Source organism: Diabrotica undecimpunctata, chromosome 3 (assembly GCF_040954645.1).
Source record: "Diabrotica undecimpunctata isolate CICGRU chromosome 3, icDiaUnde3, whole genome shotgun sequence".
Taxonomy (NCBI): domain Eukaryota; kingdom Metazoa; phylum Arthropoda; class Insecta; order Coleoptera; family Chrysomelidae; genus Diabrotica; species Diabrotica undecimpunctata.
The window spans coordinates 88,173,882-88,186,242 of NC_092805.1; the positions used below are offsets into that span (position 1 = coordinate 88,173,882).

Here is a 12,361-nt window from a genome sequence, read left to right on the forward strand (position 1 = left end):
TATTTTTCAGCTTTCCTCCTAATTCGGTTATTCACTTTCTGCATTACTTGTTCTAACATATCCTGATTATATTCACTAATCCATTTTCTGTTTCCTATATGGCCAAACATTAAATATTCTGGTACTTCCTCTGTATTTAAATTATGTGTATTATTTAAAAAATATTCTACTTGTATTAATATAAAATATTCTTAAATATTTTATAACTTCTTTAATATATCTTTCTGCAGGATTTGCCTGAGGATGTCTGATACTTGTAAAATGAATGTTGATTCTCTTTTTCTTACAAAATGCTCGAAATTTTTGGTTATTAAAATATGTAGCATTATCTATTATGCAATTTCTAAATGGTCCTATTTCTTCGAAAAATTGATTAATATATAATTTCAATGTTTTAACATTTGTTCTTGAGCAGGGATATAGTTTAATACATTTTGTATATAAATCAACTATCACTAGTATATGCTTTTTTCCTGTTGGACTTGGAACTAAATTTGAGATAAAATCCATGGACACTGTATTTAGTTTTTCATATACAACATTGGATCTATATGTGTTCTGGTTTTTGAAATTCTTTTCTTTGTTTATTTGACATATTGGGCATTGGGTAGTAATTTCCTTTGCTATACTTATGTCATTCTTTGCAAAATAATTGTCCCTAAATAGCATCCATAGCTTTCTTGAACCAATATGCATGTAATTGTTATGTAAATTTTTCCATATTTTCTTTGCTAAAGTTCTAGTTATTACATATACTTCTATGCCATTTATTATTTTATAATAAACTTCATCTTTCTTAAGGACTTTTTGTTTTTCACTCAAATTGATCTGATCTCTTATAATTTCTTCTTTAGAATATAATCCAGTACTTTCTACTAATTGATTTAATCCAATTTTTATTGTTCGCTGCCCTTTTTGTGATGTATTTTCTAACCTTGATAAAGCATCTGCCACTATATTGGATTTTCCAGAAATGTATTTGATTTCAAAGGAGTATTCACTCAATATTAGACTCCACCGATGTATTCTACTGTTTCCATATTTGTTATTTAATATAGATGTTAAAGCTTGGTGATCTGTTTCTATTGTAAATTCATTACCCAACAAATAAAATCTTAATTTTGTGACACAGTGTATAATACTTGCTAGTTCTAATTCTGAAACTGAGTAACCCTTTTCATGTGGCTTTGTAATTCTTGAAATGAATTGTATTGGGTATTCGACCCCATCATGTATTTGTAATAATACCCCTGATAATCTCTCTATGGATGCATCTGTTCTTAATATGAATGGCTGTGTGTAGTCAGGATAGTATATTAGGCCTTTAGTATTTAGGCTTTTCAGATCAGAATATACACTTAAATCATTAACTTAACATTCTAATTTAATAAACTACACATTTTATTATTATAACCCCACTTTATATTCACAACCATTCCTTAAATGTCACTTCAGAGTATGTATATCTGGTTGCCTAGTCACATGGCTCACTTAAATATATCTACCACATTATAATTACTAAAATACAACTTTTTACAATTATTATATGCTAATTTCTTAAAAATGCCCTCACATAAATAATTTTTATTAAATTCTCTAGTATATAACTTCTTAAAATAACCAAATACCTCTCATATCTAATATTATCTAGTATATAATTTATAAATTACTTTCCTCAAACACCAATCATCTCAATATATATATATATATATATATATATATATATATATATATATATATATATATATATATATATATATATATATATATATATATATATATATATATATATATATATATATATATATATATTGTTCGGAAAGATTTCTGCGGTTAGTACAATTAAACTTAGAGCTAAGATTAATATTATAAAAATTAATATTAAACTCACCAGTCTTCCGGGTTGAACCGCGTCGATATCCATTTTGCCGAGCTTTCGACATCCTCTCTGATGTCTTCTTCAGGGCTTCCGAGGTCTAGTAGTGTCTGGGGGCTCGGGAGACTGAGACCTCGGAAGCCCTGAAGAAGACATCAGAGAGGATGTCGAAAGCTCGGCAAAATGGATATCGACGCGGTTCAACCCGGAAGACTGGTGAGTTTAATATTAATTTTTATAATAATATTAATCTTAGCTCTAAGTTTAATATATATATATATATATATATATATATATATATATATATATATATATATATATAGGATTTTTATCGCGGTTCTCAAAGAATTACTTTGTAAGCACTTTTTGAAATTATCTTTATTATATCTATTATGAAACACACATATATATATATATCTAACATAGCCAATGTAAATTTAAAATAAACTATCTTTAAATTGAAATTCTTATGAAACTAATTAAATTATATAGACAATGTAAATTTTAAACAAACTATCTTTAAAATTGAAATTGTTATGACACTAACTAAATTATATTAACAAAATTTTGTACCTTTCTGTCACTGAATGCCTAAATGAAACTGTTCTCCAAAATAAAGATTTTAATCACCACTAAATGTCTTCGTTCTCAGCCTCGGTTATCTTTCTTTTGTAAACTTGCCTTGCCAAATACTCCACAATGTTTTAATTATCAACTTCCACCAATTTAGAATATTTTTCTTCTTAATAGCATTTATATTTATTCTTCTTTTTAATACACCAATATCCAATCACCATATAACCATTATAATTTGATTTCTACTAATCTCCAATCAATATTCTTCTAATATACTTTCCAATACTATCAAATTTTAATACTAAATCACTGATTATTGCATACTTTATACTTTCTTCCTAATTCTGACTGACTAATGACCTACTAACTTAATGACTTTATACTGACTTCATACTGACTGCTTACTAACTGTGTCCTCTTTTCTTTATACTGACTTTACTATCTTGAAAATCTCCCCAACTGACTAACTATATACTGACTGCTTACTGACTGACTGACTGACTTTATATTGACTTCATACTGACTGCTTACTAACTGTGTCTCACTTACTAACTGTCCCCTTTTTTCCAAATCACCGAGTATTTATATCTTTTCAATGTTCCAGAATCATCTGGAAAGAAATCATATTCGAATTGTTCTCTTTCCTAAATATATGAATTTTCTCGAATACTTTATTTCGCAAACAGGGTTAACTTCCGTGTTCTAGAGAATTCTTTACTTTTCTATCGAGAATTTTATTGACATTTAGGCTTTTCAGATCAGAATATAAACTTATATGTAAATTAAACACCTTAAATTAATACATTACACTATTTCAAATCCGTAATTATATGTAAATTAAACATCTCAAACCAATAAATAACCCCACTTCACATCCAACTGTCACTTTCAGAGTATATTTGGTTGCCTATGCACATGGCTCACTTAAATATATCATAATTATTAAAAAAAAAACTTTTTACACTTATTATATGCTAATTTCTTAAGAATACCCTCATATAAATAATTTTTATAATATTCCCTAGTATATAACTTATTATAAATTTTTTTTTTAACACTATTTTTCTTTCTCCTATGTTTAATATCATCTATATATATATATACAACAAAAAACTTCGGAAAAAAACCTGTCAAGTTCGCATGATCAATATGCTACTTTTCTTGTTTTGCCATCGACGAAGAAATTTGGTTGCAGGACACGTGAACTACAACGGCTCTGCCCCATACGCAACAAGGAAAAAGACTCCAAATTCAATGCGGCTGAGAATTATTTTTCTACATAACGTATTTTCTTCTGTATAAATAGCTTGCCTTTATTTTGTTTTTAATTGCTGTAATTTCAACCTGTGCAAACTATAGTACAAATTAATAATAAATTTATTTAAGTCAAGTCCATAATGCTCCTGGTTTTCCATTCAACTGGATATATTTTCACATTAGATACAAGCAATCATCTCCTGAGACACTTCCGCTCTGGACTAATCTGGAAAGTCATGTATATAGTGAAGTACTATAATACAAATTCATAACCAATTATACACCCAGTATATTTTCTATATTTCTTTTTATTCATTTTGTAGCAGAGCATCTTGTTTATTCTGTTTTTTTGCGAGACTGCCAAGAGCTTTTATATTACACTTGTTGGCACACGGTGTTTTCTTGGTATTCTTAATATCTTTTTAAGGCAGTTAAAATTTTAAAATCTATATTTAATACTGTATTTTTTTTGTACAGCAGGATGTAAAAATATTTAAAAAGAAAAATGGGTAAATACAAAATAAAAAAATTTAATTGATTTTTAACAACTCAAGATATACATAACCATCCTACACTTGACTCACCATCCTTGATAACTTCTTTTTTGTACGGTACATGCCAGCAATTTCCATTCTCTTGTGTAGTTATACTATATGGTAGTGGATTTCTGAAAAGTTAAGATAATAGAATGAAATTTTTAAATACACTGGTCTGCACAAAAAAATTTTTTTTCTCCTTTTTGTTTTCATGCATAATAACGTTATTTTTGGTGACCTAACCGCGACATTTACTATAGAAATAAATATAGCACATACACTTTTCATATAATCTTCATTTAGTCAAAAAACGATATTATTACAGTAACAGCTATAAAAAAAATTATAAAGTACTATGTTTAAGTTTTACAGTGAAAAATTGTATTTTTCAGGCACAGGACATGAAATTTTCACGAACTCTGATTATGATGATAACATCCAAGTTATTTTGTAGTTTTTTTTAAGTGAAAACTTCTTTAGCGACGTTATGCACTTTTTGGATGAGGAAAAAGCATTGAACTCGCGACCGTCACCGCGAGATATATATGTATTATATATAAATAATATGTGATGCATGCAACGCATATATACTACACAGCACTTCTTTATATATATATATATATATATATATATATATATATATATATATATATATATATATATAAACAGGGTGAGTCATGAGGAACTTTACATACTTCTACCATATGTAGAGTCCCTCAGGGAGCATATCATGTGGCCACTAAAAAATGTCAACTCCTCTTCTTTATTAATTAACAGAGTGATTTGTGTAATTGACCATTTATTTCATTTTACTGTAGTGTTTATACGGCTCATTTGATTTTTTTAATTTTTGCATGATACAGTACACTACTATCAAGCATTCGACTGGTATTAGCTAAACTAAAAAATTCCAGGACTGGCTTTGGAAAAATTAATTTAGGGATTCGTATTAAATATTACACCCTGTATATATTTTTTTTAAAATGCAATAAGTGATTTTCAAACTACATAAATAGCCAATGAAAACGACGTATGCGACAATGTTGTCGCACTTTTATTAAATTTTTAGTGAACGATCAAATCTTACCAAAAATAGAACAACCATAATGAAGTATCAAATTATAAGGTAATTAATTTAAACAAATGTTATAAATTTCAATTTATAATAACATTTTAATTGAAATGATAAACTGAGTCACTGCACAACAAAAAACAGTAACTACTAACAATAACGAAGAACAATTAAAAAAAAAAACTAAAAATATGTACATAGTTATGATAAACCCATAAATTAGAACTGGAAAAGATAGAATAATGGTAACAAAATAAATATAATTCAAAATAGATTTTCGAAATGGAACCCTGCAGCCTGTACACATTTTTGTTGCCGAATTGTTAATTGACGTATTGAATTACGGATACTCTGGGGATCGTTTCTAATAGTATTACAACAATGTATAATTCTATCAATTAATTGTTGTCGGTTATTAATATTCACTGCGTAAACTAGTTGCTTCAATCGTCCCCAAATATGGTAATCAACGGGATTGAAATCAGGGGATCTTGAAGTCCACGAAATAGGACCTGCACGTCCTATCCACCTGTTGCCATAAACATTATTGAGATGTTATCTCACTGCCAGTAAAAAGTGTGGGGGTGCCCCATCATGCTGAAAATACATCCTTCGGATAGCAACGTTCGCGTTGGCAAGCAAATTCGGCAAAATATTTTGTAGAAAGTTCAAATAGACCTGCCCTGTTAAAGGACCATCAAAAAAGGGAGGACCTACTAATTGGTTATTTATGACACCAATCCACACGTTAACCGAAAACCTTAACTGAGAACGACGTTCTCGAATAGCATGGGTATTTTCTTCTGTCCTTCTTCTTCTTCAGTGCCTTATCCGGTCCGGATGTTGGCGATCATCAAGGCTATCATGGTTTTGTTGACTGCTCTGCGAAACAGCTCCGCTGAGGTCATCCCAAACCATTGTCGGAGATTTTTCAACCACGAGATACGACGGCGTCCCGGTCCTCTTCTGCCAAATACTTTACCCTGCATAACAAGTTGAAGAATTCGATATTTTTCTTCGTTCCGCATCACGTGGCCGAGGTACTCAAGCTTGCGTTGTTTAATTAAATTAAGCACTTCTTTTTCTTTTGTCATGCGCTGTAGGACCTCAACGTTGGTGACATGGTCCACACAAGATATTTTTAGTATCCTTCTGTATATCCACATCTCGAAGGCTTCGATTCGTTTTTCAGTGGCTTGCGTCAGTGTCCAGGCTTCAACTCCATACAGTAACACTGGAAGAACGTAGCACCTCACTATTCGCATCTTGGTTCCCAAACTAAGATCACTGCAGCACAGCAAGGATCTCAACTTAATAAATGTAGACCGTGCCATTTCAATTCTGGATCTAATCTCTTGAGCGTAGTCCCATTGTACGTTGAGGGTAGTTCCGAGGTAAGTGAATCTGTCGACTCTCTGGATCTCTTCGCTACCCGCCATTAGTGCCCCGGGATCTAAATTTGTACGGCTGACAACCATGAATTTAGTTTTCTTAATATTAAGGTTCAGTCCGTATGTTACGCTCACAGTTCGCACTCGGTCTAGTAAGGCCTGCAGATCGTTTAGGCTGGTTGCTAGTAACACAGTGTCATCGGCGTAGCGGATATTATTGATGTATTCACCGTTCACTCGGATTCCCATGTCTAGGTTTGTGAGGGCTTCATTAAAAATCTCCTCAGAGTATATATTGAAAAGAGTCGGCGATAGCACACATCCTTGTCTTACTCCTCGCATGATCTTCACTTGGTCGGTCAGCTGGTCTTCGACCTTGACTTGAGCACGCTGGTTCCAGTATAAATTCATGATGATCCGAATGTCCTTCTCATCCAATCCAACTCTTTGTAGTGCGGTGACCATACATGTCCTTCTCATCCAATCCAACTCTTTGTAGTGCGTGGTTCTTCTGTCCACACATGTGAATTTCGTGAATTATTTATCCCGTCTCTGGTAAATTGGGCTTCATCTGTAAATAGTGTCCTGTATGCGTTGGTCGATTATTGTTAATCCATCTACAAAATTCCAACCTATCGATCTCATCTAAAGCATGTAGTCGCTGAACCATTTGAATGTGATATGGGTATAGATTATTTTTTTGTAGGACTCTACTTACTTTTGATTGAGTAACATTGAGTTCTCGACTTACTTGTCTAGTGCTTATTGTAATGTTCATAGTAACGGCGTCCATAATGTCATCTTCCTGCGCTTCATCTACATGTCGCTCTGTTGTTCGACTAGGAAAAGTGCCATTTTCTCGCAAATAATTAAAAACTGACCCAAATGTTGGATGACTGGAAGTTCGACGATTAGGAAATCTCCTGCGATATTCTCTACTAGCAGCCCTACCATTCCCATTACAGAATCCATAAACAAATATTATGTCTGCATATTCTGTGGTCGAAAACTGATGTGGCATTTTGAACGAAAGTAACAAAAGCTCTACCAAAACTAACACAATGTACTTAACGTAGATATGACAGAAGAAACATGTATTCTTGTACACATAAATAACAATTGATAATGACAATAATGACAATGGGTATAAAATATCAAGAAACGTCAAACGGTCAACGCCAACCTTCATTTTAAACTTTTTTAGATTTATTTTTATTTAGTACAGTTGATGCAATGTATTATTATTTGACATAAAATTTTAATCATTTACAATCAACAAAAACTAACACATACAAGAGGTTTGACTTTTTAATCAATTTAATTTATAATTTATTGAAAATAATGCCCCAATACGATCTATAAGTAAAAATTTAAAATTGAAAAACAATTGATTCTATCGTAGAGATAATACAAAGTGACAGTAAAGATGTTAATTTTCTACGTATTAGATTATGTTGCAGGAACTCATTTTAATTAAAATGTTTGAAATTTATAACATTTGTTTAAATTAATACCTTATAATTTGATACTTCATTATGGTTGTTCTATTTTTGGTAAGATTTGATCGTTCGCTAAAAATTTAATAAAAGTGCGACAACATTGTCGCATATGTCGTTTTCATTGGCTATTTATGTAGTTTGAAAATCACTTATTGCATTTTAAAAACAATTTATACAGGGTGTAATATTTAATACGAATCCCTAAATTAATTTTTCCAAAGCCAGTCCTGGAATTTTTGAGTTTAGCTAATACCAGTCGAATGCTTGATAGTAGTGTACTGTATCATGCAAAAATTAAAAAAATCAAATGAGCCGTATAAACACTACAGTAAAATGAAATAAATGGCCAATTACACAAATCACCCTGTTAATTAATAAAGAAGAGGAGTTGACATTTTTTAGTGGCCACATGATATGCTCCCTGAGGGACTCTACATATGGTAGAAGTATGTAAAGTTCCTCATGACTCACCCTGTATATATATATATATATATATATATATATATATATATATATATATATATATATATTACGTATACATGCTTTACTGTATACAATATATGTATATATTTATATATGTAAATATATATATATATATATATATATATCAGTGATAAACATTTTTATTCACGTGTTTAATTTATTTTCATACGTCAATAACAAATTACAATATATATATATATATATATATATATATATATATATATATATATATATATATATATATATATATATATATATATAGTTATATTTTAATAATCATCTAATTTGTAACCAGTTTTGACTTCTGTCGGCACTCCCCCAATGCTAATTTTTTTTTTCGTTATATTGCTTGAATTGGAGTTTCTCCAATATACCTACAACAGACAATCGGTCAACAATACCCTCTTCCGATGTGCAATATATACTGGTGAAACCTTTCAACATGCCCATCTCATACGGCACCCAGATTTTCAGAAAAAAATTTAAGTGCGCATCTAAAAAATAAATCTTGTGTGGCTTGTTGCATCCTAGATCTGCAAAAATACTTTTCAGATTTCGTATTGCCAAAGAAAGTATGACACACTTCTAGTAGAGCTGCGTAAGCCCTTTTTTGCTCTATTTAATATCAAATTAACAGCTATATCTGCCATAAGCTCTCGTATTTGAGGACCAACAAAAATTTCTTTTATTAACTTCACGTCACTTAATCGGAGAAATTTAGTTTTAAGGTAATGAAATCCTTTACAATTTTTGTTTGTAGCTTTTAGGAGATTTTTCGTGAGTACCAGCGTTACGAGAAGTGGTGACAGGAAAACTTCTAGTCTAGTGGCACTAGAGGTTTTATGATACATTTTTAAGCCAGTGAGTATAGCTACGACTTTCAGATCAGCACATATACTCCACACGTATTGAGAATATTTTATTTGCTCAAGTAATAAGTCCAAATTTGCATAATTGTCTTTCATTTCATGTTTGTTGCATGCGAGAGGGGCCCTGAAGGGTATTTACTACCATTGTCAAGTAAGATGGTTTTCAAACTAATCTTAAAAGCATCAATAAAAGTTTCTTCTTTATATTTTTCTCGGAAATTCAGTTCTTCAGGAAGCCCTGCAGCATCATTACAATACACCAAATCATCCTCTTTGGAAATGCAACTTTTAAAATTTTCTTGCCTTGTGCGAAAATATGAGATTCTCGTATTCTTGTCTAACAAATTCCATTGTTATTTTGATCCAAGTAATTGAACCTTAGATATTGATAGCACTACATCTTACTAAAATATTCGATACAAAACGTTAACAATTACAAGAGTAGAGAGTTTTAAAGCCCCTTATTTCAGTAACGTTAAACGTTATTCTGCTCATGCGCATTAACAGAAAAATAACGGATTACTTTATTAGCGGATAAGGTATTCCGTTATTTAGGTAAAGATAAGGTTAACGTTATTAAGGGATTACGTGTTTGTAATGTTGTCAAATGCCATATATCTAAATCATATTAAAAAAAAAGTCATATGAGCTAAATGTCATATGATTTGGAATACGTAAGGACCGAGTTAGTCGAGGAATATCCCTTTTCTTAAATCGAAAATTGAATTCACCATATTTGTCTTTAAATGTTTCCAACACAAAATGTGGTCTTATTGCAAAAGGTATTATAGAGATGTGGTCTATTGACTAGCAGATTAGGATGAAATTCCCTTTTTATTTTTGGACACAATTAAAAAATAATAGAAATTATGATATATATTAGGTAACAAGTTTTCGAAAAACTCATTATTTGCAATTTATTCTCGTTCCGTTGTAATAAAACGAAACCCCAAAATAATTCAAATTTAATTCAAAATTTAAAATGTATGGATTTATACTACTTCCAGTGCTACAGCCATTAGTTTTGAATGCAATATAATCCGGTAAAGACTGTTTATGTCAAAATCATCACTAAATGATAAATCAAACTAGTATTAAAAATAATTAAAAAAAAAAAAAATTAAAAAAAAAACTACATGTGGGATTCGAACCCTTGGCATTCTCGTTAAAGTATGATACTCTTACAACTAAACCACCATGCTTCGATAATTCTTTAGTGACAAGAGTGTATGCGACGTCTCAAATTATAGTAGACATTATTCTTGACCAATAATTTAGTTTTGGATTAAAAAATCACTACTAATTAAACGGTTTTTATTTTATTTGCTTTATTGTCTTCCTAAATCAGTTTCGAAACGAGTAGGCACCAAAAGAAGAAGCTAAATAAAAAATTTTAGGGTATACAGGTGCTGTGCAAATTTTTTTATCTAAAAAAATCGGTTGCCTGTAAAGTCGGTTTTACGGGCGAAGATTTTACGTGACAACGTCTTTTTCTCGGTAGAATATTTATTGATATGAATATTATTAAATTGCACAATAGTTGTTTGCAGTTGAAACGCGCTGTTTCTTCTCAATCGACTGAATTACGATTGATTGCAGAGTGATTTAAACTAATAATTTACTTAACACTATCAACATTTGTCAATAGTATGACATAACCTATAAACTCAGTTTCTCAACTTTTGTGTCAATCTAACAATTAATCAATCAATCATAGTTTACGATAATGAAATATTAGTGTACAATTATTTACCTTTATTGTTGTAGTTGTTGTAAATGACGAATCTAAGCACTCCACATTTTCACTACAGACACAGCTGACGATACTTTAACCACACGTGTGAACTTGTATTATGACGCTTTCTCGGTTTTCCAACGCCAAGAACGCTCGAGAAAGACAGAGACACAAGCACGCACCGATTCAACGCGCCCAATTCTTTAGTGCTGCGCGCGCAGCGGACCGATCATGTTTGAGTGGGAGAGAGACGCAAGGCATTCGCCGGTCCGGCGGGCCTCTCTCTCGTTCGGTGACTCATCGTAACAGACGTGAGCTGGCGTTACACTTTATCATGAGTGACTCCGAGCCACAACCTAATTTAAGACGTTGTCACGTCAAAAAAAAATGTTAATGTTCGACGTCATACATATAATTATGACTGAAGTTAACTAGCTCATAAGCTAACATCTAAAGGTGGGACACTATCGATAGTGGTAATGTAATGTAAATTATTAGTTTTCCATCTTTTGTGTTATTCTGCCGGGTCTTAACGCACTTATCACTGTATACACCATTTATAGTGTTGATGCAAAAAACAAATTCAAAAAATCATAAATTTTAAAATTTTGAAAAAAATATTCATAGAAAAACTAGACGTGATAGAAAAAATCGGTCAACGAAAATAAATTTAGAGCATTGATATCTTCATATTTATGAAAAAATTTGTAAAAGGGGGATATGGTTGCAGACCAGTGATATTAGTAGACTTTGAAAATGAGAAAAACGTATTCCATTATTTCCTGAAATAATGACATCCTTAAAAAAATAACTTGCCTACCAGAGGCGGAGCAACACGGAGAAATTTATCCAGTTCTTAATAATGTGATTGTATAAGATCAAATTCAAGCGAACCATCGGTGTAAGATGTGCAGTCACTGATCGGGTGATGACCAAAATCAATTGTGTTGTGTAACTACATATACAAATATCTAATATAATAAAAGGCTAGAACGACACGTCACACTGAAACGCAGTTTGTCCGGGACCATCACTCCTAGCGCTACCTAGGAAAGAAATCTGAACTA

General features: G+C 31.3%; 1 protein-coding gene across 1 annotated transcript in view; it reads right to left on the reverse strand.

Moving 5' to 3' along the window:
* Positions 1-4,223: 4,223 nt before the first annotated feature.
* Positions 4,224-12,361, reverse strand: part of mldr (mitochondrial ribonuclease P catalytic subunit) — a 30,754-nt gene continuing 22,616 nt past the window's right edge. Inside the window, exon 4 of the mRNA XM_072526241.1 lies at positions 4,224-4,376. Within this exon, the coding sequence (XP_072382342.1) occupies positions 4,259-4,376 (118 nt within the window). The 3' untranslated portion in view covers positions 4,224-4,258. The remainder of the gene's footprint in view (positions 4,377-12,361) is intronic.